This window comes from Ahaetulla prasina, chromosome 1 (genome assembly GCF_028640845.1).
Source record: "Ahaetulla prasina isolate Xishuangbanna chromosome 1, ASM2864084v1, whole genome shotgun sequence".
NCBI lineage: Eukaryota > Metazoa > Chordata > Lepidosauria > Squamata > Colubridae > Ahaetulla > Ahaetulla prasina.
The window spans coordinates 475,225-501,295 of NC_080539.1; the positions used below are offsets into that span (position 1 = coordinate 475,225).

The 26,071-nt window shown below is 50.3% G+C and overlaps 2 protein-coding genes across 2 annotated transcripts in view; both read left to right on the top strand.

Moving 5' to 3' along the window:
• The window catches only part of DPH1 (diphthamide biosynthesis 1), a 43,438-nt gene extending 26,940 nt beyond the window's left edge, over positions 1-16,498 (top strand). The window contains exons 7-12 of the mRNA XM_058163906.1: positions 561-629; positions 7,938-8,094; positions 8,577-8,677; positions 8,975-9,053; positions 9,278-9,409; positions 14,383-16,498. Coding sequence (XP_058019889.1) covers positions 561-629; positions 7,938-8,094; positions 8,577-8,677; positions 8,975-9,053; positions 9,278-9,409; positions 14,383-14,544 — 700 coding nt within the window. The 3' untranslated portion in view covers positions 14,545-16,498. The remainder of the gene's footprint in view (positions 1-560; positions 630-7,937; positions 8,095-8,576; positions 8,678-8,974; positions 9,054-9,277; positions 9,410-14,382) is intronic.
• A 60-nt stretch (positions 16,499-16,558) lies between these two features.
• On the top strand, positions 16,559-18,619 carry OVCA2 (OVCA2 serine hydrolase domain containing). Its single transcript, XM_058163907.1, has one exon. It carries the CDS (start codon positions 16,875-16,877, stop codon positions 17,841-17,843), a length of 969 nt encoding a protein of 322 aa, XP_058019890.1. The 5' UTR covers positions 16,559-16,874; the 3' UTR covers positions 17,844-18,619.
• Positions 18,620-26,071: the final 7,452 nt, after the last annotated feature.

The following is a 26,071-nucleotide window of genomic DNA, read 5'->3' on the forward strand; positions in this document are numbered from 1 at the left end:
ACCAAGACCGAAGGGTGCCTATTTCTCTACAGGTAGTCCTTGACTTATGACCCCAATTGAACCCAAAATTTCTGTTGCTAAGCAAGACAGTTCTTAAGTGGGTTTTGCCCCATTTTACAACCTTTCTTGCCACGGTTGTTAAAGGAATAACAGCAGTTCTTAAGGTAGACACACACGGTCGTTAAGCGAATCCACCTTCCCTGTTGACTTTACTGGTCAGAAGGTCCCAAAAGGGAATCGCATGACCCTGGGTCACCGCAAGCGTCGTAAATAGGAGTCAGTTGCAAAGTGGCTGAATTTTGACCCCGTGGCCATGGGGATGCTTGCAACAGTGTGAAAAGCATAAGTGCCGTTGTAACTTTGAACAGTCGCTAAACGAATTGTTGTAAGGATTGTTTCTACTTGCATGTGCTTTTGAACTGCTAGGTTGACAGACGGTTCATAACGCCCCCTCCCTGCCCTTTGCAAGGCTTCCCATGGTTCTTGAGCCCTACAAGGATTACTTCCCAATCCACTCCCCACCACCGCCATATTTTGCTGACCCCCTCTTTCCGTTGCAGCTACCTGGGAGACGGCCGATTCCACCTGGAGTCCATCATGATCGCCAACCCTGAGGTTCCTGCCTACAGGTATCTTGCGGCTGGGAGAGGAAGGGGCCTGGGCCGTGCTCTCTATGTGCGGGGGGGGGGGGAAGGGGTGCCAGGAGTGGGGGCTGTGGCTAGAGGGAGTCTGAGGCCAGCCGTGGGGGGAAGGCCAGGTAAGCCAGGGTTCTTCAGTGGAGTGAAGATGGAAGCTAAGAGTGAAGCCAAATCTGATCCAGCCATGTCTTTCCCTAAGAAAACGGCTGCTCCCCCCAGGAGCCCAGAGCCCTTCCTGCCTCTGCTCGTTCCTTGAGAACTGGTGGCAGTGACAGATACATTGCCTTGGACTCTAGAGGGTCCGTTTAGGACTGCCTAAGCCTGCAGTTGTTGCCCTTCTGGGCAGAGAATTCAGAGAGTGAATTGTCCTCCTTCCTGAGGGCCCCTCCCCTCCCTCCCTCCCTTGCAAATGTCTCTTCTTGCCAGAGCTCTTGTCCCCCCCCTCCCCACTCCCGCCCATTGCCCAGATGCAATCTCAGGTTGGCCCCTGGCAGCCCTCCCCACAAAGCCCACTTGTGCTGTGTTTATTAACTTATTTATCAAATCTGTATAGCTGCCCTTAAGCAACTTCTGGGCGGCACATGGGAACTGGATAAAAACCACAGATAGAAAAGCCACAGATACAAAAACTAAATAAATCTTCATTAAGAAATAAATAGTATGGAAAACAAATAATGTGAACCTCTCGCCGAAGAGGATAAAAATGGGCACCTCAGTCATGGAACCATCTAAGCCAAGCTGCTCCCTGGGACCCCCAGGCTGGAGGGCTGGTGACGTTTGGTGAACAGGCAGCCTTCCAAATCACCTGGCGAACGGGGGGGGGGGGGGGGCGGCAAAGGGGTTGTTTTCAGGAGCATCTGGGGAGTTTGGCCAGGGAGGGGTTGATGGGAGGGAAGGGGCAGCAACCGCAGGACGGCCAAACTGCTTGCCATCTGCCAGAGCTGGTCCGTAAGGCCACCCTCTGCCACCATTGAGGGCAAACCCAAAGAGCCAAGAATGACATGAGAGGTTACTCGGAGTAATTTATTGTTGCTTGCCAATATACGGGGATCTTCGCAGGAATCGGTGCCTCTTCTGCTAGGCAGGGCCTTCCAGCATCCTGGGTATGGCTAATCTAATTAAAAAAAGGACCGGGGTGACATGATAGCAGTCTTCCAGTATTTGAGGGGTTGTCAGAGAGAAGAGGGGGTCAACCTCTCCTCCAAAGCCCCTGAAGGTAGTACAAGAAGTAGTGGATGGAAACTAATCAGAGAGAGAAGTAACCTAGAAATAAGGGGAAACTTTCTGACAACAATTAACCAGTGGAACAGCTTGCCACCAGAAGTTGTGGATGCTCCATCCCTGGAGGTTTCTTTAAGGAGAGACTGGACAGCCACTTGTCTGAAATGCAGGATCTCCTCCTTGAGCAGGAGATTGGACTAGAAGACCTCCAAGGCCCTTTCCAACCCTATTCTGAATTGAAAATTAAAATTGAAATAATTTTGGTTGCCCTCTTCTGTACTGTTCCCAGCTCTGCAAGACTTTGCACACGTGGTGAGCAAGGAACTTCTAACAATTCCTAGCATGGAAACCAGGGGTGAAATGCTACCAGAACGGAACGGATCGGGCGAGTAGGTAGTGAAGACTGCGGCTGGTTCGCTGAACTGGGAGCAATGGCTGGCTGGCCACGCCCCCGAACCGATCCACGGCCCACAGTCCTGCCATGCTTGCCTGCCTTCCACGCTGCCTTCCCGGCGTCCCAGTAGCCAGCTTGTGAAGGCAGGCAAGTGGAAGCCCCTGTGGAAGGCAGTCAAACATGGCAGGGCTTCGGGGAAGGGAGTAAGCTTCCCTTCCCTCCCCCCCGCCACTTTACCACTCCATCTCTCCCTCCTTGCCAGCAGCATCCACTTGGCCAATCTCCCTGCAAACTCGGCTGACGCTTCCACACCTCCACATTCTTCCTTTCCTTTCCCCCCACCATAACCTCCCCATGCCTGCGCAGCATCTGTTTTTGCAGTAAGGCAGCCACGGGAATCGCCAACCCGTCGGCAGGAACCGGGAGCCCAGGAGGGGAAAGCTGCACTTACGAGAAGGGGCATGGTCCTCTCTTCTTTATGGAGCTCGACTTTGCCAGACTCTTCTCTTCTCTGCTCACTGTTAATGCCGCCGATGCTGCTGGGAAACTGGCTGGATGCGGCCGAATGAGGCTTGCTGTCCTGCCACATTTACTAGAAAGTGCCTAGGATCTAGGCTACGGTCAGGATCGCAATGGCATTAACCCGGATCTGCCTCATTACAGGACTTCCGGGCTGCCTGGGAGCTCTGAGAAAAGAGAGCATCTCCCCAAGAATTGAACCTTTTTTTAGCTGACTTGGAGCTCCCATTGGTCCCCCAGACCCCTTGCCTTCCCCTCCTTCTCGGGTCCCTCTGCTTGCATCCAGCCCATGACGGGGGATCTGAAAGAGAGAGAGAGAGGAAGGAAGGAGGGAAGGAAGGAAGGACGTCATGTTGGCATGCCCACCCAGTCACACGCCCACTAAGCCATGCCCACAGAACCATTGGCAAAATTTTTAGATTTCACCCCTGATGGAAACCACCTTCTTCGCAGCTGCCGGACCCTTGCGACGGCTTCACTTAGTTCTCTGCTATGTCTCTGAGTTTTTTTCCTCCGGTAGTTCCTGACCACTTAGCCTTGATGTGAAATTAGACCGAGAGGTGTCCCTTTCCCCTCACCCCTATCTGGGGTTCAGTTTCCCAAATCCGATGTCACAAGGAGAGTCCCACCTATTCCGCGAATGTCACGTTGGATCTGTCTGTGGATCCCGTCCCAGTTAGAGAGGACACTTGACAGGGACAAAGCAGGGATCTTCATAGCTGGCTGGCCTTCGCTTTGGGCTAATCGGCAGAATCTGGAAATGCCACTGCAAAGACCCCCAGGGCTGGGAGAGCAGCTTCCCTTTCCTGCCTCGCATCTCAGCATTATTTTGGCAAAGACCCAGGAAGAGTTTTTGCAGGGTGCCCATTAAAGCCCTCCCCTCCCTCCTGAAATGGGGCTGCAAAAAGCCACACCTGTCACCTAGGAGACCCTGAGCCCCTTCCTGGACTCTGAGTTTCCTAGCAGGCCCTTTGTTACCGACAGGCGGAGATTACAGTTTTATGGGCTTGGAAGGCCGGCTGGCCCAGCCTGCAGTGATTTAAATTCCCTTCTTCGCTATAGGCAACAAATCGCCTGTTTCCTGAGCGGCAACAGAGGGAAGCAGGCAGCATGTGTGGCTGGCAGGAGGAGACCCGCTCGGCTCGTGGTCCTTCTGTGTCTCCCTTGCAAGGCCGGCCTCAGTGGCTCCCCAGGGGGTCCCAAAGCGGCTGGCATGGTTGAGGGAGCACCAGGCAGGGGATGCTCCTGGCACAGGCAGCGCTGGGCAGCAGCATTTCTGGGCAGAGGGATGCCCACTTGGACGTGGAGCTCTGGAAGAGACCCAGAGGCTTCTTCTGTGGGCCAGGCGCCCCACTGATCCAGAGGGTGGGATGTCAAACAACCAAGGAGGGTCTGTATCTTGGGTCTCCCACAACAGGATGGGCAGTAGTCTCAAGCCACAAGGGCACACACAGCCTCCCCACCCCAGGCCTTTCTGACCAGAACTGTGGAATGTTCTCCTGTCCTTGGGGGCAACAAATCCTGCTCTTTGAAAATCAGTAGCCCAGGAAACCACTAAAAGAGGCTTCATGTGATAATATGGAGCCTTATTTGTGGTCCTGGGACCAATTCTGGGGACCATGGCCCAGACAGGACAGGGGTGATCGCAGCCGATGCTCAGGAAGGTTATCAGGATGGTGAACACGCTAGAAGGATGAGAGGACTCAACTAGGTTTCACCTGCAGAAGAAAAACGACTGAGGCCTCAGAAGAAAGGAAGGGGGCTGACCTCTGTGTCCCCAGCGGATAGGAACAGAACCAGAAGGTCCAACCCAAAGGCTCAGCACCAGCAGGAACTCATTCCCTGACTTCTGATGGAGGCTGGAGGGTCATCTGCCAGAACAGGGCTTTAGGACAGGGTCCCCCGAAAACGGCATCCAGTTTTGGTCACCATATTATTAAAAAAGAGCAACAAAGGTGATTAGGGGATGATTGGCAGTTAAAACGTAGGAAGAGTGGTTGCAGGAATTGGGTATGTCTAGCTTAATGAAAGGAAGGACTCGGGGGTGACATGATAGCAGTCTTCCAATATCTGGAGTGCTGCCCCAAAGAATAAGAGGTCAACCTCTTCTCCAAAGCACCTGCAAGCAAGACAAGACATTGGCTAAAAAAGCCAACACAATCCTAAATTGCATTAACAGAGGGCATCTATAAAGCCCTAGTAAGACCACACCTAGAGTACTGCATCCAGTTTTGGTCACCACACACTATAAAAAAATGTTGAGAGTCTAGAAAAAGTGCAGAGAAGAACAACCAGGATGATTAGAGGACTGGAGACTAAAACATACGAAGAACAGTTACAAGAACTAGGAATTTATTTATTTATTTATTTATTTATTTATTTTATTTGATTTTTATACCGCCCTTCTCCCGAAGGACTAGTCTAGTCTAGTGAAGAGAAGATGGCTAGTCTAGTGAAGAGAAGGACCAGGGGAGACATGATAGCAGTGTTCCAATACTTCAGGGGCTGCCACAGAGAGGAGGAAGGGGGTCAAGCTGTTTTCCAAAGCACCTGAAGGCCAGACAAGGAATAATGGATGGAAATTGACCAAGGAGAGATTCAACCTAGAAATAAGGAGGAATTTTCTGACAGTGAGAAAATCAACCAATGGACCAGAAGTTGCCTTTGGAAGTTGTGGGAACTTCATCACTTGAAACTTTCAAGAAAAGATTGGACTGCCATTTGTCAGAAATGGTATAGGGTCTCCTGCTTGAGCCGGGGGTTGGACTAGATGACCTCTAAGGTCCCTTCCATCTCTGTTAATCTGTTAGAAGACCTCTAAGGTCCCTTCCAACTGTTGTTCTGTTACTATTAGAATCCCAAGACCATTGGGGTGGGGGGGAATGTAAGACTTGGTCCATGCGTCTGAAAGTGACTGAGAGCGGAGTGGATCACGCACTGACCCCATCCGGTTCTGTCGTTCTTGTATCCTAAGAGCTGCTGAGGACTGCCCACTCCCCCTTAAAAGCCAGGGAGGAGAGTGACCCAGTTAGGGCTGGCTGGGAGCAGGTGACGCCAGGCTGTCTTTGTACAGAGGGACATTCCTAGCCAGAGGCGCTCGATGGGTCCAGCTTTCTCAGCATCTTTTTTAGTGACTTGGGCGGGGAAAAAACGGAAGAACTGCTTATCAGGCTTGGGGCTGACGCAAAACCGAGAGAGAGAGCTATTGTATTATTTTTGAAATAGCTAATTACACGCTGAATGTGGGTTACCAGTGTAATATAACTGCAAAAAAAATATATGCAGTTTTAAACTGCATTAGCACAAAAATAGTTTCTGTCCAGCAGAAGTTGGCAGAGGCTCTAATCTGGGCTCTTGCCCCATGATCAAAATGTCAACGTCCAGTTCTTACGATTATAGGCAGGTATCTTATGTCCACTCTATTCCACATTCCCAGCTTTTGCAGCTCGTGACTGGCTGTGGCTGGGAGTTGAAGTCTACAGATCTTCCGGTGGCCAATGTTGGACATCCCTGATCTAGTTGGCTAGGGAATTCTGGGAGTTTTAAAGTGGCCTAGCAGAGTCTGGCTTTGGTACTCCAGAGAAGGCCTGCTGCCAACCCTTCCTGTATGGCTTCAGGGAAGACGCACAACCTGGGCACGGAGTTGTGGGTTGCCTTGGTTGGGCCAACGTGTCCTGTGTGCGGCCTGGACACCATCAGCAAAGGGGGGGTTCAGTGAAGGGCCATTGGGATGATCCAAGGAGCAGGAAGCACTCTTTTTTTTTTTGAACAAGTTTTTATTGATTTTTTTAATTCACACACGCACACGTGGTTTATGAACAGAGTATTGGCCATATCATGTCTTATACAATTCAGTATATTCAAATATATTTTACTTAGTTACAGTTTTTGCCAAAATATTCTTTTTTCATAATTTTTATTCATATCCTAATATTTCCTTGCTCATTTCACTGTCGCATCTTCCTTCACCCTCAAATTCTAATTTTTCCTTTATATTGGTATGCATTCTCTTTCATTCTTTTTTTTTTAACTGTTTCAATTTTTATCCTAATATATTCAAATATATCCAGGGTTGGCTTTCTTCCATTTCATCTTTTCTTTTTCACGGCAATCTTTTCTTCTTCTCAATCCTCTTCCTCCCTTCTTTCATCCTAATTGCTTTCTTCTCTCCTCTCCTGTTCCTTCTCTACTTCCCCTTCCTTTCTCCCCCTCCTCCCTACTTCCTCCCTATCTAACCTACTCTTATTTCCCCTACCTTTGGAGCAGGAAGCACGTGGCTTGGAGGGCCTCCTTCAGACCCCTGGATCTGGCCCCTTGGAGACTGATTGAATAGAATAGAATAACAGAGTTGGAAGGGACCTTGGAGGTCTTCTAGTCTTAACCCCTTACTCAGGCAGGAAACGATACCATTTCAGAAAAATGGTTGTCCAATCTCCTTAAAAACGTCCAGTGTTGGAGCATTCACAACTTCTGGTGGCAAGTTGTTCCACTGGTTAATTGTCCTCATTGTTAGGAAGTTTCTCCTTAGTTCCAGGTTGCTTCTCTCCTGGTGAGCTTCCATCCGTTGCTTCTTGTCTTAGCCTTCAGGGACTTTGCAGAATCGGTGACCCCTTCTTTGGGGCAGCCTCTGAGATATCGGAAGACTGCTCTCATGTCACCCCTAGTCCCTCTTTTCATTAAATTGTGAATGTGAATGCAGGAACTGAGATAGGAGTTGAACATACCAGAAGGCGGGTTCCTCTCCGAAGCCCCTTGGGCCGCAGAGCCAACACCTGGAGGGCTCCCTCTGCTTCAGGCAGCTCCCAGCCAGGCTCGACTGTCCAGCAGTGGCCGAAGCCTTCAGGTAGTGACCCTGCCACTCAGTTCCCTCAGCCCAGGGAGCTACAGGTGTTCCTTGATTTATGACCACAATTCAGCACAAAATTTATGTTGCTAAGCAAGACAGTTGTTCAGTTGAGTTTTGCCCCATTTTACAACCTTTCTTGCCACAGTTGTTAAGTGGGTCACCGCAGCTGTTAAGTTATTAACACGGTTATTTAGCAAATCTGATTTCCCCATTGACTTTGCTCATCAGAAGGTGGTCCCGTTTCACAGGCAGGGTCTGCAGGGCCAGCAGGGCTTGGCCACTGCCCACTCAGAGTCCCCTCCTTGTGCTCCTCTCTCAGGTACGATCCGTACAGCAAAGTCTTCTCCCAGGAGTTCTACGCCCACCAACGCATGCAGGAGTCCCGGAAGGCAGCCATCCGCCAAGCGGCCGGTGCCCGCAAGTGGGGCCTCATCCTGGGCACCCTGGGGCGGCAGGGGTCTCCGGCCATCCTGCAGGTGAGTCCTCTGGCCACACCTTGCAGAGCAAGAGCCAGTGGACCAGGCAGGGCTGTGCCCGGCGGAAGCAAGGCTTTCCGCTCGACTGCTGTCTGTGGCCCACTGAAGTTGGGGAGAAGCCTCTTTGGGCATTCTCTGCAGGAATGGGGCTGGGTGGGGAGACACCCCGATTCAGAGTCCTGCCCTGGAAGACCCCCGAGAGGCTGCAAATGCAATTTGGGCTTTGAGGAGACCCTGGCTAGTTCCATGGAGGATGAGCCGTGGGGGAAGGGGGGGAGTCCTGTCCCCAAATGGAGGCAAAGGAGATCCCTGCCCCCTCCTGCTCTCCCGACTTCTTTTGGGGAAGCCTTCATGGGAATCCCTCCTTCTGTTTGGGAAATGTTCACCAATCAGCTGGCGAGTGGACCCCCCACTCTGAAGCTCCTTGACCAAGGAGGAGGCAGCAAGGGTCCCCAGAGTAAGCCCCCTCCCCTTTTTGGCAGCACCTGGAGTCGAGCCTGGAGACAGCAGGGCGTCCCTACATCCGGCTTCTCCTCTCTGAGATCTTCCCCAGCAAATTGCAGCTGTTTCCAGATGTTGAGGCGTGAGTACTGGAAGACCCTTCCCCAGCATGCTGGTCTGTGGACCGTCTCCACATCTTTTGCCTTCTGGCTGCACGGTGTGTGTGTGTGTCAGTGAGGGACTGGAGAATCCCAGGCTTTTTTTGGGGGGAGGGCGTTGTCTTTGTTTTCTTAAATACAGTGAGATCGCTTTGCTTTCGTTATCTCTTTCCCTGGTGCTGCCCAGTTCCATCGGGGCCGTCCTGGCCCTCCTAAACTGGGGGCAGGAACTGGACCAAGTCTGTCTCGCAGGTGACCCCCCATTTTCTTTCTCCACGCAGCTGGGTGCAAGTGGCGTGTCCCCGCCTCTCCATCGACTGGGGGGAGGCCTTTGAAAAGCCACTGCTGACACCTTATGAGGTAAAGCGGGGGGCATGGCGGTTGAGGGAAGGAGAGGGCTGGGGGGGAATTGGAAAGGGTTCACGGTAGCCAGGGATCCCTCCCCTCAGAACTGGACACTTGTGGCGGGATGCAATTTATAAGGGGGAGGGAGGGACAGACATCCAGCCTCTTCTGGCCCCCAGGTGGGGGAAGCTGATGCCAGGACCCTGATTGCTCCAACCCATCCTCTCCCCCCGTCACAGGCTGCGGTGGCTCTGCAGCAGATCAAATGGCAGGAGATCTATCCTATGGACTTCTACGCCGGTCAGTCTCTAGGACCGTGGACGGTGAACCACCCCAGCCACCAGCCCCAGAAGGGGGGCAGGACCAAAGAGGTAAGCTCTGGTCTGGCACTCATTCGGAGAATGGGGCATGGCCACCCTGGGCACACAGACACATCCTGGACTTCAAAGGGACCGAGGGACCTTGAACCTCCCTGCTCAGTGACGGAGGACCATCTCACCTCCTCAAAGGAGAAGTGCCACTTCAGGCTGTTCCATGGGCTAACCTCAGCTGAGCCTTCTTCCTTGTGGTCTGGTTCTGCTCTCTGGGGCAAGATAAATTCTCTTCTGGGTCAGGACACTCCTCCCCCCCAAATCTCTTCTGCAGATAGCTGGATCTCTTTCCTGGAAGACTTGGTTGCCAGATCCTCTGCCCATTAATGTAGCCCTTCTCTCCGTCTGCTCCTGGTTGTTACTGTCTGTTCTGAACTGGGGAGCCCATAACCGCCCCACAAATAGGATCTGCTTCAGGGGGACAATTACCCTCTATGAACATCTTTATGCCCTCGGGAATGGCATCGTCCTTTTTAGCAGATGTACCACACTGCTGGCACAAGATGACCTCCTGTTCAGTAAGGGCAGCCGTGTCCTGCTCCAAAGGGAAGGGGCTTCCACCATCCAAAATTTGCCTGTTATAGGGATTTGTGGGGGGGGTTAACTTCCACTGCACATTTGGTCCCATAATTTAATGACAATTAATAGCATGCTCGCCTTCCTTTGCCAAATTCTTTTTGGGTACATGAAAAAAGAAATGAAAAACAACAATAATGCAGTTATTTTGAAGCCAGAGCTGCAGGCTCCTAAACTTTTAAAATAATACTTAAGTATTATTTATTATTGCCGTCTCTCAAGATAGGTAATTTTTTAAATCTCTTGATCCGAGTATGAGAAGTCAGTGTCTGAACTAGGCGTTATATTTTGGACAGGTCTGCCTTTATTTCATGTTGTACAGAGGGAAAATATTTCAGAAAATAATAGATCAGTCCAGACAGCCACCATACAAGGTGGGCTGAGCTATAGTTACCTTAATTGTATTAATTACCTCATGGCAGATAAATGGCGGCTCCTTTGATTGGCACCAGCTTCACCAGTGGGAGACTGAGGGCCGACCTCCATGCCCTGCTAATCTCACTACTGAGATTGTCCCAAAGGTGGGAGTTTTTCAAGAGGCAACTGGACTTTCTGGTTTTTCTTTGAAGACATTTTGCTTCTCATCCAAGAAGCTTCTTCAGCTCTGACTGGATGGTGGGGAAGGGAAGGATTTATACTCCTTGCAGACAGCTGGTAATTTGCATCCTTTTAGTAAGTCATTGAGGCCACCTGGAGGTGTATTTGTGTCTTCAGGGTCACCCGAGTGGTGCAAATGGGTATGGAGCCTTCTTGGAACTGCTGAAACGACCATGTTGTAGACTGGAGATGGATGATGTCGCATCCCTCCATCCCCCTCTGTTGAGGGAGGGCTGTTCGATTTGGGCATAAATGACCTCTTGGACCCCTCTTGCAAACCAGCAGTCCTCTCGGTCCAAAATGTGGACTTTTCTGTCTTCAAAAGAGTGGCTTTTGTCTTTTAAATGGAGATGGACTGCTGAATCTAGTCCTCACTACTGACATGCCTCAGTGACTCACTAAAGCCAACTCCAACAGCTCTTAAGTCATGTGGATTTCAACTCCCAGCATTCCTCAGCTGCCCCTTGGCACATCCCTGCTCCCTCCATCACTGGCAGGCCCTGCATGGTCCTTTTGGCTCCAGAGAGCCCGGATACCCGGCTCCAGAGGGCATCTGCAGTGGTAAACCTTAGATGGACTCTCTCTATGCGCCCTGCTTGGTGCTTTTCTGGGACAATGCCAGGAAGACTGGCTCTTCGGTGGATGTAACCTGAAGAAGAGAGAACCAGCTTCTGCCACTCGGTTGTCCCAGTTGTGTGCATCACAATATGGAGTCTCACCAGGCTGTATTTTGTATGAGTTGTAACCTTTGGGGCAGATCCTATTCTGCCTACCGTAACATCACTTTCTGTATTCCACCGGCTACTTCTGGGTGCTGCAGGCCATGTCATTTGCTGAAGGTTTTCCAGAATTTAGCCCAGGGATATCTAACCTTGGCAACTTTAAGACCTGTGGACTTCAACTCCCAGAATTTCCCAGCTAGCAGGGGAATTTTGGATGAAATTACTGATCAGTTTCTGAATGGTCCACTGAATTATAAATATATGCTACACACAAAAGCAGTTGTTGCCCCTAAACAACATGTCATACTCCATTTGGGAAGTTGTTGCTGCTGTGTTGTTTAGAATAGAATTTTTTTTTATTGACCAAGTGTGATTGGACACACAAGGAATTTGTCTTGGTGCATATGCTCTCAGTGTACATAAAAGAAAAGATACGTTCATCAAGGTACAACATTTACAACACAACTGATGGTCAATATATCAATATAAATCATAAGGATTGCCAGCAACAAGTTATAGTCATACAGTCATAAGTGGAAAGAGATTGGTGATGGGAATTATGAAACGATTAATAGTAGTGCAGATTCAGTAAATAGTCTGACAGTGTTGATGGAATTATTTGTTTAGCAGAGTGATGGCCTTCGGGAAAAAACTGTTCTTGTGTCTAGTTGTTCTGGTGTGCAGTGCTCTATAGCGTCGTTTTGAGGGTAGGAGTTGAAACAGTTTATGTCCAGGATGCGAGGGATCTGCAAATATTTTCACGGCCCTCTTCTTGATTCGTGCAGTATACAGGTCCTCAATGGAAGGCAGGTTGGTAGCAATTATTTTTTCTGCAGTTCTAATTATCCTCTGAAGTCTGTGTTTTTCTTGTTGGGTTGCAGAACCGAACCAGACAGTTATAGAGGTGCAAATGACAGACTCAATAATTCCTCTGTAGAATTGGATCAGCAGCTCCTTGGGCAGTTTGAGCTTACTGAGTTGGCGCAGAAAGAACATTCTTTGTTGTCCTTTTTAATGATGTTTTGATGTTAGCTGTCCATTTGAGATCTTGCGATATGATAGAACCAGAAATTTGAAGGTTTCTACTGTTGATACTGTGTTGTCAAGTATTGTGAGAGGTGGAAGTATGGAAGGGTTTTCCTAAAGTCTACCACCATTTCTACGGTTTTGAGTGTGTTCAGTTCCAGATTGTTTTGGTTGCACCACAAGGCTAGTCGTTCGACCTCTCGTCTATATCGGATTCGTCATTGTCTCGAATGAGACCAATCACTGTTGTGTCATCTGCGAACTTCAGTAGCTTAACAGATGGATCATTGGAGATGCAGTCATTGGTATACAGAGAGAAGAGAAGTGGGGAGAGCACACAGCCTTGGGGGGCCCCTGTGCTAATTGTACAGGTATTTGATGTGATCTTGCTTAGCTTCACCTGCTGCTTCCTGTTTGTTAGGAAGCTTGTGATCCACTTACAAGTCTGTTCCGGTACCTGTAGCTGGTTTAGCTTAGTTAGAAGAATGTCTGGAATGATGGTATTGAATGCTGAACTAAAGTCTACAAAAAGGACCCTTGCATAGGTCTTTGGAGACTCAAGATGTTGTAGGATGTAGTGCAGAGCCATAATAACAGCATCATCTGTTGATCTATTTGCTCGGTATGCAAATTGCAAGGGGCCTAATAGCGGATCTGTGATGGTTTTCAGATAGGAAAGCACTAGCCTTTCAAAGGTTTTCATGACTACAGATGTTAAAGCAACTGGTCTGTAGTCATTCACTTCCTTGATGGTTGGCTTCTTCGGCACTTCTTCGGTTTTGACAGTGTGTGGAAAATTATCTAGCTTTGCAAAGAAGAAATGTATGGGCTAAGGAGAAATAAGGCACAGAAATATTTTTAATTGAATGAAAGAACTTGCATGGGATTTATGGTGAAGAAAGTGCTCCATTTATCTACGTGACTATGTTATCTGTAAGTGGGTAAAGAAGAATGAAGGGGATCTAGTCCAAAGAAATCATAGAAGTAAAAAGAGACAGACAGATAGACAGACAGAAATCTCCCCCCCCCCGCCGCCATTTTGCCAATAGGTAGCTGGGGCAAGATTGGCAGTTTCTGCCTGTTTTAACTCAGGGCGCAGATCAATTGGGTGTTGCTGGCAGATCAACTGAGCTTTGCCTGCCAGAGGACTGGAGCCATAGTGTGGGAGTGGGCTACAGCAAGCGGGGGGATTGCTAAACTTCTTGCAACCCCCCTGCTGACCCTGCAGCCTCTCTGTAGGGCTGCTTGGAAAGGCCTCTAGCATGCTTCTCCCTGGGTGATGTTGGGCAGCTTTAGCGTCTCTTCCAGAAGACCGAGAGGCACATTTTGAAAGAGTTGGGTTCAGAGGAGACCCAGATCGTGGCTAGGAAGAGCTTCAGCAATATGCTGTCTGTTAATGGCATTGACTGGCAGCTGTTTCTCCATTGAGGCTGGGCAGGAGAGGAAACTCGGCTGGGGCATCTGCCTGGCACTGCTGTTGAATTGCCTCACATGCAATGCCTGAGTTATTCTGCCCCAAATCAGGGGAGGCCTCTTCATTTGCTCAGTTTACCTGTGCCCTCACCCCACCCCCACCCTGCCCGGGGACTTTGCTTAAGGCTGGCTTCGAGAGGGGGCTCCTTGCCTGGAGCGTGGGCTGATATGCCCAGCAGAGAAGGCCTTGCAGGGATCCGGGCCCGGGTTATGGCCACAGCCGTTCAGCCGAGAGAGAGATTGCGGCACACTGTCTGGGGCTGTTGGTTTGGCCAGTGGGGATTGGGGGCAGGAGGCTTTCCCTAGTGAGCTCCGTGTTGTGCTCCCATGCCACTTGGCACTGGTTATCTGGGGAACAGGCAGTAGGTCTTACTGGCTGAGCCCCTAACCAAAGGGTGACTGACTGATGGCAGCTTGTTTGCCTGAGGCCCTCTGGCCTGATATGCTGAGGGGCTGCAAAACCTCTGGTCCTGATTGATCAGTCACAATAGCTCTTGGAAGTCCCCCTCTGGCGATGACGGGGCATTGTGCCAATGACGCCATTAATCCACCCTCATTTTGCGGTTTCCTGCTTTCCAGGTGAACCTGGCCAAATCTGTGCTCCCACTTGGGAAAGAAGCCCTGAAGAGCTGCTCCTGCCAGCAGGAGACGGAGGAGGAGGAGGCGCCATCAAACCTCGGAATGGAGTCGGGAACTCAGATTGGTCCCGGGCAGTGCGTGGAGGAGAAGCAGCAGCAATAGGGGCCAAGACACTTTGGGGCGATTCCCCCATCCCACCCACCCTGTTCCAGTGGAAAAAAAGCACTGTTTGCAAACTTTGGATAGGAGGAGGCTGCATTCCACTGCCAGCTCTTTGGGAGGCCTGGTTTTGCCTTCGGGCCTTCCTGCAACCACCGACTTTTGGGGTTCAGAAGCTGGAGAATCAGAAGTACCTTTGCTGGAGTAATTATTGAAGAGAACTGGGGCTTTGCCAGAGACAATGAAACTGAATATTTCAACTAATAATATTAGTGACTAAGCACAGGTACCTGAAGCTATGTGGCGAGGAAGGCCTGGCAGCAATAGGCAGAAAGGGTAGGTGTGCCTGGGGGGTGGGGGTGGAGAGAAGAGCCCCCACAATCAGATGGTATCTGGGAGTGCAAGAAGTCCTCGTATCCATCCATGCCAGTTGGTATCAGAGGCATCCTTGGGACAAAACGTTTCTGCCTTCCGCTCTGCTTTTTTATGGCGCAGTGGTTAGAAGGTAGCATTGCAGGCTGACTGTGCCCACAGCCAGGAGTTCGATCCTGACAGGCTCGAGGTTGATTCAGCCTTCCATCCTTCTGAGGTCGGTAAAATGAGGACCCAGATTGTTGAAGGCAACATGCAAATAATGCTGACATTGTAAACTGCTCAGAGAGCACCGTAAAGCACTGTGAAGGGGTTCCTAAGCCAAAATGCTATTGCTGTTGTTGACATGCCTGAATAAGACTTGTCATCATTGCTATCAAATCAAAACTGGTGATGCATTGTTAAGGAGTTAAAAGGGATGATAACCCGGAAATGTCTCGATTTCAGTTCTCTGGCCTCAGCAGGGAAACAAATCTGAGCCAGCATCAGATGCTTTTTGCCAAGGGTGCTTTCTGAAGCAAAAAAGGTAACTTTTTAGAATAGAATAGAATAGAATAGAATAGAATAGAATTTTATTGGCCAAGTGTGATTGGACACACAAGGAATTTGTCTTTAAAGTACAAACACCGAGGGAGGTTGCCCTCCACTGATCCAGTGTCCCAGGCCCTTTTCTCAGCCTGAAGAGAAGCTCCTTTTGCAATCTAGGGAATGCTCTGGACACGACAGACTGGAGGAATGTCTGGTTATATTAACCTATTTTTGTTATCCCATCCTTGTGCCTCTTTGTGTCCAGCCACACATTATCTCTTTCCCATTAACTAGATTGGGGGCAGGGGTTTGGAGCCGTGGGAAGGCCACAAAAGAGTCTACTCCTCTTTGATTTATTTTTTATTTTATTTTATTTATTTTTGTCACACGGTATATATAAGCATAAGTATGAAATAATTATACAATATATAAGCATATATATGAATATAATAACTATATTAATTGGATATAACGAAGGAAAACAATAGGACAGGAAAGGTAGGCACATTTGTGCTCTTATGCACGCCCCGTACAGACCTCTTAGGAATGGGGTGAGGTCAATGGTAGATAGTTTTTGGTTGAAGTTTTTGAGATTTTGGGAAGATCCAAACATGCCTGGGTTAATCCAGCTCCCATTTCAGTATTGAGGCTAGGGTTAAGGAGTTCCTCTCCAGGCAGCTGAATGTTTATGGAGATTCTCAGTCCGGAGCCCTCTGGGTGACCTTGGGCCAATCACTTTCTCTCGGCTCTAGGAAGAAGGCAATGGCAAGCCAGTTTTGAAAAACCTTGGCAAGAAAACCACAGGGACCAGTCCAGGCAAACCCCAGGGACCAACAGAGACACCAAAGAGGAACCACCACCACAAGTCAGCTCCACCAAACCCAGTGCAGTGCAGGGACAGCAGACCTTGCCTGGTCCTGCTGGGGGGAGAAGACAGGCCTCCCCCTTAGAGAGCTGGGACTCCTTCCATGGGGCCCTGGTTGCATTGCCTCCTCCAAACGCGGAATGGCTGCAATGGGTGCAGGCCTGGTGCGGGGCCAGTGGGCATCACCGCGGGGGGTGGGGGCGCTGTTTCTTGCTAGTCCCTCTCCTCTCACAGCAGATAAGGGGGGGGGCGGGGGGAGCCTCTTCCCCTCCTGTTTTGCCCTTGAGTCACGCGTCCGTTATTCGGGCTGGCCGGCTTCGCGGGGCGGGTGCCGAGGGAGGCGCTGGGCCGGCCCATGCAGAGCCAGGAGGGAGGGAACCGGAGCTGGCCGCCTTCCCCAGTTGTCTCGCGTGCCTGCCAGAGGAAAAGCGGGAGGGAGGCGTCCGCGATCAGCGCAGGGTCTTCCCTAAGGACGACCACCACGCCCATCATCCTCAGCCGGTCCGCGTACCGGGAGCCAGAATAGGGCCGCAATACGGGACCGGGGGCGCCAGGTTGCAGAAGCGACATGCGGACCGGCGAGTCGCGCATGCGCACGCTCCGGCGCAGGCGTCCTTCCAGAGAAGGGACTCGGATTGGCTGCCCGTCTCCTCGCGCGGTTGCCGGGCAGAAAATCGCGCGGGGCTTCCGTCGCGCGACCCGGAAGGTGATGGCTGCGCCGCCGCGCGGAGGGGAGCTGCGGCTGCTCTGTCTCCACGGCTACGGCCAGAACGCCGAGCGGTTCCGTGCCCGGACCGGCGCGCTGCGAAAGGCCCTGCGAGGCCGCGCCCGGCTCCTTTACCTGGACGCGCCGCACCGCCTGCCCGCCGAGGAGCAGCCGGGGCCCGAGGGCGGCGGCGGCGGCGGCCCGCGCGGGTGGTGGCCGGAGGCGGCGGCCCGGCCTGAGCCCGAGGCGGCGCTGCGGGCGGTGGCGGCGGCGCTGGCGGAGCTTGGCCCGGTGGACGGCCTGCTGGGGTTCAGCCAGGGCGCGGCGCTGGCCGGGCTGCTGTGCGCGCTGCGGGAGCGCGGGGACGGGCGCTTCCCCTTCGGCTTCGTCCTGCTGGTGGCCGGCTTCCCCGTGGCCGAGGCGGCGGGGGCGGCGGCGGGGGCTCTGCGGGTGCCCAGCCTGCACGTCTTCGGGCGAGACGACCGCGTCATCCCGGCGGCGGAGAGCCGGGCGCTGGCCGAGCGCTTCGCCCGCCCCGCCCTGCTGGCCCACGACGGCGGCCACTTCGTCCCAGCAGCCGCCGCGCAGAGGGCCGCCTACCTGGGCTTCCTGCGCCGCTTCGAGGGCCCCGCGGAGGACGAGCTAGGACCGCCCGGACCGCCGCCGACTCCCCCGCGCGCCTCGGACTCGCGCTCGGCGGTTTCCCTGCGGGGCTCAGGCGAAGGTCTCTTGAATCAGGCGGCGGCTGGAGGAGGAGGAGGAAGAGGAGGAAAGCCCCGCACCGGAGACCCGCAAGACACCGAGCCGGCCTCTCCCTCAAGCGGTCTATAACGGCCCCTGCCTGCAGGCTGCACTGCTGCAATTAAGGGACTTTTTGGGATACAAGACCAGTCCAGTTTGGAGCCCTGGAAGCCGTGCTGTGCTTCAGGCTGACTCTCCCAAGTACCAGGCTTGGCTGATCACAGTGGCGGGACTAGCCAGGCACCCAGGTTGCAGAACCGCTTTTCATCTTGGCTCAGGGACAGATTTCAGGATTAAACTGAAGAGGGGACTACGAAACCGACTTTTGTCCTGGGATGTAGGACCTGCTGTTTGTCAGTATGTTTGGAGGAAGAATGGGCAGGTCTGCTTGACTCATCTCAAAGGCTGCAAGATAAGCGTCTTCTTCCCAGATAAGAGGATTCCTGCCTCTCCTGCCATCTGAATCACAGCCCTAATGAGGGTGTCAACAACCTTCCTTTGGTCCTCCTTGCTCAGGTCCGGTCCTGAGAGAGGAAGGAGGAAGGCTGGGAATCTGGGGTTTTCCATCCCAATAGAGCCTCCATAACAGGTCTGGATGTTCTCGGAAAGCTATAACCAAGTCAAAGTGACAGTGGATTAGGCTTTTGATTCCAGGGATTGTGGTTGCAGTTTGCCTCCAGAAGTTAGAGTTTGCCTCCAGAAGTTAGAGGTTTTTAAGAAGAGATTCGACAGCACCTGTCTGACATGGTATAGCAGGGGACTATTCTAGAAGACCTCCATGGTCCCTTCTAGCTCTCTTCTGATTGGTTGATAAGGATTTTAAGCTTTATTTTAATAGGGGTCATTAAATGATCTTGTACTTGTGATTCTTGATTCATTTAATGTTCTTGGCACATGCTCCATTTGGTGAGGTGCCCTTTTGACCCTCTTCCCTCTCAGTACCTCCAACCATAACAAGGTGGTATCTCCTCTCACAGTCTGCCTCTCAAGTCTCGCTTTCCTGTAAAATTTAAGGGAGATTATTGTCAAAAATACTGGCTGTGATTCTGGGCTTGTCTTCTCCAGCAGTGATTAAGAACAGCAGAAACTCCTTCAAGTTTTTAAATATATCATATCATATGTCATTTGTCATTGCTACATGCCACTCCTAGGGGAAGGAGGCAAGTTTTTCCATCCCACATATTGCAAGGTCACACCACCATTGAGGAGGCAATGTGGGAGAAGTTGCTGCATTTTTAGACCTCTTGATTTTTTGGGGTCTACCAGGCCAGACTGTGGGGTTCTTCTCCCCAGGGGTTAAAGAGAGGGAGGGGATTAGCAGCACAAATACTCCAAAACTGTTGTCCAAAGGCAGGCCAGCCAGAGAGTGCAAATCCAGAGAATTCCTGGAGTGGAGATGGCGGCTTCTGACCCATCTGTCTGCAGGTTCAACCCCTGGCTGGGCTTGTGTAGTGAAAACTGTAGATGTTGAAGCAAAAGGCAAAGAATCCTTCTGGAAGTGAGTGTGTGTAAACTTTCTTTAACCACAAGAGGGCAGTGCTGCTACCGGTTTCTGTATTTTCCCACCTGTAGGACAGACATCCAGACTGAGTGTCAGGCTACCCCCGACGGCAAATAGGAAAGAATTCACCTTGACTCCATTTGGATTGGAAACAAGTACTTTTACTTTTACAGTCTGGTTAGCAGCCAAGCAAAGCTGGAACTGAGACAAAATATGGCAAACATATCATATCCCCCCAATTGTCCCTCCTCCTCCAGGAGGTCAGGCTGGTCTGGTCCAATGCCAACTCCTTCACGGCCCCTCGTGGTAATCTTCTTCCACAAGTCTCTGGATGTCAGTCAACTCAGGAATGCAGTGTCGGTTAGGAAAGCGCGCGCTGATAACACTCAATCATTAATCACCCCTCCTCCCAGTTATGTCAGCCGACACTAATAATAAGCTCCTTTCCCTTACCCGGACGGTGGTATGATTCACCTCATGATCCTAAAGTTTATAATACAGAAATAAACATTTTACATTCTATCTACTGATATAATCATTTAAAAGTAAATGAAGAGTGGAGTGGAGGCTGACATTCGCCCTCCTGCAACAAGGACGTCAGTCCTAGAAAGAAAAAGAGAAGTTAGGGTTTGTCAGGATATTTTTATAGAATTGTGCTATTTTTCCGAGGCATGAACATCTTCTTTGTTCACCCATTCAGCTTGGGATAACGGGAAGTGTTTCCAAGAAATAAGATATTGAATTTTATTTCTATGTTTTCTTGAATCCAAAATTTCTTTTATTTCAAAGTGTTGTTCTCCCTCTATGAGAATTGGTATAGGAGGGGGTGTATGGTTAGGACGGAAAGTAGATGTGTGTTCAGGTTTCAGCAAACTGACATGGAAAACGGGGTGGATTCTTCTAAGTGTTTTTGGTAAATCTAGTTGTACCGTCACGGGGTTGATGATTTTTACTATTGGGAAAGGTCCCACATATTTGGGTCCAAGTTTCTTAGATTTCTGAGTGGTTTGAAGATATTTGGTGGAAAGATAAACTTTATCGCCCACTTGATATTTGCTCTCAGGGGACCTTTTTTTATCTGCTTGTTTTTTATGCGCACGGTGAGCGTCGTCGATCGCCTTGCGAGTCATTTTCCATGTGCTTTGTATTTGATCTATCCATTCTGATAAAGAGGAAACAGTAGTTTCTTCCTGTGGGAGTTCCGAGATAGGAACAAAATCTTGGCCTGAAGCTATTTTAAAGGGAGTAAATCCGTGCTACTATGAATTGAGTTGTTGTAGGCAACTTCAGCAAAAGGTAAGAGATCAGCCCAATTATCTTGCTGGTAGTTAACATAACATCGGAGATATTGTTCTAGTACAGAGTTCGAACGTTCACAGCTTCCATTAGTTTGAGGATGATGGGAGGAGCTTAATCCTTGGGCGGAACCAATGGGGCGTAAAATTCTTTCCAAAATTTAGAAGTGAATTGAACTCCTCGATCTGAAATGATGCGATCAGGCACTCCGTGAAGTCTATAGATGTGTTGTACAAACAACTTTGCTAGAGTCTTTGAGGAGGGTATTTTGAACATGGAATAAAATGGACTTGTTTGGAGAAAAGGTCAGTCACTACCCATATAACAGTATTGCCGGAACTTTCAGGTAATTCCACTATGAAATCCATGGATATTTCTTTCCATGGGGTTCCTGGTCTGGCTACCGTTTGTAGTAGTCCAGGAGGTTTTCCCGGAGGTCTTTTGGATGATGCACAGACCGGGCAACTTGCCACATATGCTTGAATGTCTTTTTTAAGACTTGGCCACCAAAATTGTCTTTTAAGAAGATGCAAAGTTTTCACAAATCCAAAATGCCCTGCCATCTTGGCATCATGGCATCGTTGTAGGATGGTTTCTCTGAGTGATAGAGGAACATATAGTTTTGTTCCAATCCAAGCTAGTCCATCACGGAGTGTGCATTCATGGGAATGCGTTAAGTACCAGTCATCGGTGTTTAAAGCTTCTTTAAACGATTTGGTTAGTTCATCTGGGAGTGAGGGGTCAGCTTTCGAGTGGCTTCTAGTTATTGCTGGGGCCGCCAACTGTTGCACGGGAAGTATTGGTTGAACCACCTCGGAGCGAGTGCAATTGTATTGGGGTAAACGTGAAAGAGCATCTGCTAAGAAGTTTTTCCCTCCAGGAATATACTGTAAAGTAAAATTAAAGCGGTTAAAATATTGAGTCCAACGGGCTTGTTTAGGCGAAAGTTTTCTAGGAGTCTTTAGCGCTTCCAGATTTTTGTGATCAGTCCAAACTTCAAAAGGATGATTTGAACCTTCTAAGAATTGTCTCCATGTCCGTAGAGCCCAATGAACTGCAAACGCTTCTTTTTCCCAAATAGCCCATCGTCTTTCAGTTTCAGTCAATTTTCGAGAAGTGAAAGCACAGGGTTGTAAATTACCATCAGCATTGTTTTGGAGCAAGACGGCTCCGACTGCTACATCACTTGCATCAGCTTGTATTACAAAAGGAACATCCATGTCAGGGTGCTTTAAAATAGGTTCGGCGGCAAAGAGTCGTTTCAATTTTTCAAATGCTGCTTGACATTCCATTGTCCATTCGAGGGGTAATGATGGTTTGGGTTTCGTGTCTCCTTTAGTTTTTAAGAGGTTAGTGATTGGTAAAGCAATTTGAGCAAAGGAGGGGATGAATTGACGATAGAAATTTGCAAATCCCAAAAAACTTTGGAGCTGTTTGCGTGTGCGTGGGGGGGCCCATTCCAAAACAGCTTTCACTTTTCCTGGATCCATTTCTAACCCATCAGCCGAGATGCGATATCCTAGGTAGTCTATTTTGGTTTGATGGAAATCACATTTGGATAGCTTGCAATACAGTTCAGCAGATAATAACTTTTGAGAACTGCTCTTACTAGTTTAATGTGTTCTTCCATAGTTTCTGTATAGATGAGTATGTCGTCAAGGTAGACAAGAACTCCTTTGAACAAATGCTGATGGAGTATTTCATTTATCAGTTGCATAAAACTGCAGGCGCCCCTGCAGACCAAAAGGCAGTACTCAAACTGGAAACACCCTAGTGGACAGTTGAAAGCGGTTTTCCATTCATCCCCTCCTTTATACGGACTCTGTAGTAAGCTTCTCGAGGTCCAATTTGGTGAAGAACTTCCCTTCGCTAAGTGTGCTAACATATCTTTCATGAGCGGCATGGGGTATATGTTTTCGCACACCGCTCAAATTTCTATAGTCAACTATAAGACGAAATGAGCCATCTTTCTTTTCCCGGAACATCACAGGTGCGCCACGCGAGGCCTAGCTGGTTGGATAAAGCCCCGCTCTAGGTTTTTGTCTATGAACTTTCGCAGTTCTCCCAATTCTTTTTGGGTCATGGGGTAAGCTTTTGGTTTTGGAAGTTTTACCCCCGGTAGGATGTCGATGGCACAATCAATAGGCCTATGGGGAGGTAGAACGTCTGATGCTTTCTCACTAAAGACTTCCCGCAGGTCCCAGTACTCCTTAGGTATCCTTTCCTCCCCATCTATCCGTTCAACCATTGCCCCCCATTTATCTTGGAGCATGGCCATAGTCTGACTCTTCTTGGAACCCCCTTTTCCTCCTTTTAACGCTCTTGAGCGGAACCGTAAGACTCCCGTTCTCCAGTTAATATGGGGGTTCCATTTCCGCAACCACGACAGTCCTAGTACCAAAGGTTGGTCCATTCCAGGGGCTACTATGAAGTTTAAAATCTCGCGATGGTCTCCAATTTCCATTTCTATGGGTTCTGTTACGAAATGGGCGGGTCCTCCCCCTGCCACACTGCCATCCAACTGGGCAAATGCTATGGGCCTGCTTAGGGTTCTCAACCTTAGTTCCATTTTTTCTACTAGTTCGGGACTGATCATGCACCTAGTACATCCCGAATCTAATAATGCTAACATTTCCCCCTTGTTGCCCGAGGAGGGAACATGCAGGTTGACTGGAATGTCCAAGGGGCCCCGTGCCCAACTCACCAGAAAGTCTTCGTCGGACTCCGATGTGGTTTTGCTGTCATCAGTGTCGGTCGACGCTTCGCGGTCCTCTTGGATGGGCGTGCCCTTCTTGGCAATGCCGCCTCCACTTTAGCCGGTTTTCGCGCCTTAGCAGTTGGTTTCACTGCTTCCTTCCCACCACCAGGGGTCGTGCTTGGAACCAACTTCACTCGACAGTCGGCTGCCCGATGGCCCTCTTTTCCGCATCTGTAGCACGCAGTCGATCGTTGTCTCCCTCCCTCTGGTCTAGGCGTGTCCCTTGAGGGCCACCCAGGAGAATGGGCCGGGTAAGGTCTTCCAGTGCGCTGCCTTCTGCTACGGTCCTTCGCTAGTTCAATTTCCATCTCTGCTGCCAGGGTATACCAGCCATACAATGTGGTTGGAGACGCTCGTGCCCGGCACAGTTCATAGAGATCTCCATTCAGGCCCTCTTTGTAAAAGTCGACCAGGATCACCTCCGACCACCCTCTCATCAAGGGGACTAGATCACTGAATTCCTGGGTATAATCAGCCACCGGTCTCCTCCCTTGCCTGATGGTTTTCATTCGACCTTTGGCTTTCTGCTCCGCCAGGGGGTCCTCAAACCTCCTCCTTAGTGCCGTAATAAAATGCTCGTAATTTTGCAGTAAGGGGGAGTGGTTTTTATACAGCGTCACAAACCATGCAGCTGCTCTTCCGGTCAAATTGTGGGTCACAGCTCTAACTTGTGCTGCCTGTGACCAATAATCTCCCCCCCAGTCTAACATGTGGTCATTCACTATCGCCAGGAACAATTCCAGCTCCTTCGCATCTCCATCAAATTTTTCTAATATGGGGGGAATTTTTGGCTTTTTCCTTCCCCTGCGCGGCCTTGCATGGTCAGCAGGTGGCGCCTGCCCCATCCAATTCAGCTTCCTCTGGGGAGAGAGTTTCCGTCTCTTCAGGAATCTCACCCCCCTGGAAATCACCTCTAACGGGCCTCTTTGTAATTTCTTCTTCCTCTTCCCCTCCCCCCTTGGAGGACTGAACAGGGGATTCATACCTTTGGCGAGCAGCTTGCCTTACTTTCACTTCACGCAATAGGCGTAGTGCTTCTTCCAATTGGAGGCTGTCTCTGGCTTTCTGCTCCTCAGCCCACTCGGAAAGTCTCACCGTTTCTCCTTTCTCCTTGTAGTTACTCCAGAGGGAGGTTCCTTGAAATCGGGTTGCCTCCTCTCTTCTTCCAACTGCATTATCTCCAGCTCAGGGTTAAAACTGACAGAAGAAATACCTCCGGACGCCTCCCCCAGCTCAGCCGGCAGCAGGCCTTCTATCACATTTGGGTTTTCTTCCCCCCCGGTATTGCGATTGCAATCCTGGTTGGTAGACATGGTGTGAGTTCCAGCTTAATGTGAGGCTACCTCCGACGGTAAATAGGAAAGAAATCACCTTGACTCCATTTGGAATGAAAACAAGTACTTTTACTTTTACAGTCTTGGTGGCAGCCAAGCAAAGCTGGAACTGAGACAAAATATGGCAAACATATCATATCCCCCCAATTGTCCCTCCTCCTTCAGGAGGTCAGGCTGGTCTGGTCCAATGCCAACTCCTTCACGGCCCCTCGTGGTAATCTTCTTCCACAGGTCTCTGGATGTCAGTCAACTCAGGAACGCAGTGTCGGTTAGAAAGCGCGCTGATAACACTCAATCATTAATCAGCCCTCCTCCCAGTTATGTCAGCCGACACTAATAATAAGCTCCTTTCCCTTACCCCGGACGGTGGTATGATTCACCTCATGATCCTAAAAGTTTATAATACAGAAATAAACATTTTACATTCTATCTACTGATATAATTATTTAAAAGTAAATGAAGAGTGGAGTGGAGGCTGACACTGAGTGAATTTAGAGAAACTTTGGCCCTGTGAGGAAACCCAGAGCTGTAGGCTGGACCGGGAAGTAAGCAGGCAGTGGTAGCCCATTTCCAGGATCCATCAGGGTCTGACCTCTTGCAGCTGTTGCCTGATTGGCCTGGCTGAAGTTTGCAAAGAAAGTAGAACCCCCCCCCCCCATTAACCTGTTCATATTCACCAGGAGAGGAATGAGAAGGAGGGGGTGTTCATTCTTCTACACAAGTCTGTTTCCTTACCTGGCCATCTCCACTAGCTTTCCACAACCTGGTGCCCTCCAGATGTATTCAGCAGTACGGCCATTGGCTGAAGACCCTGGGAATTGTAGGTCAGCTGGTGACAACAGGAGCTTGGCCACGTGCAAGATGGAATCTTTCCTGCAGTAGGGGGGTTGAGCACACACTTGGCAGGGAAGATCAAGTCCTTCCTCCCAGAGCTCTTCTTTCCTCTAGCTGGGGAGCAGAGCACCCCCTCCCTTGGAAGGATGTCCCGGATCCTCCAAAGATCTGGCCAGCAGAGGCTGGGGCTGGTATGTGGAACCAGGCTAAATGGAGAGGCCTCAGCAGAGCACCAAGGCCTTGGTGTACAAAGGTTCACAGCTTTCTCCTGCTCCTCCTCCAGCCCTCAGTCTCCAGCCCACCAGGTTTCAGCCTTAGGAGGAGGATGAGACCCTGCAGCCTCCTCAGTGGGCAATGCTGAGCGGGGTGTTACTCCTTTCTCTGAGTTAGGGGAACAGGACTGTGCACAACCAAGTCCTTGGCTTGAGATGTGCCCTGAGGGGGCAAGGTGGGTAGGCTGGATGGTACCTCCGTCCTGGGCCTGCTCAGTAATGGCAGCAGCAATTCACCTCCCAGAATCCCTTAGCAGCCTGGCTCCCTGAGGAATTCTGGGAGTTGAAGTCCACATGCCTTAAAGTGGCCATGGTTGGAGCAT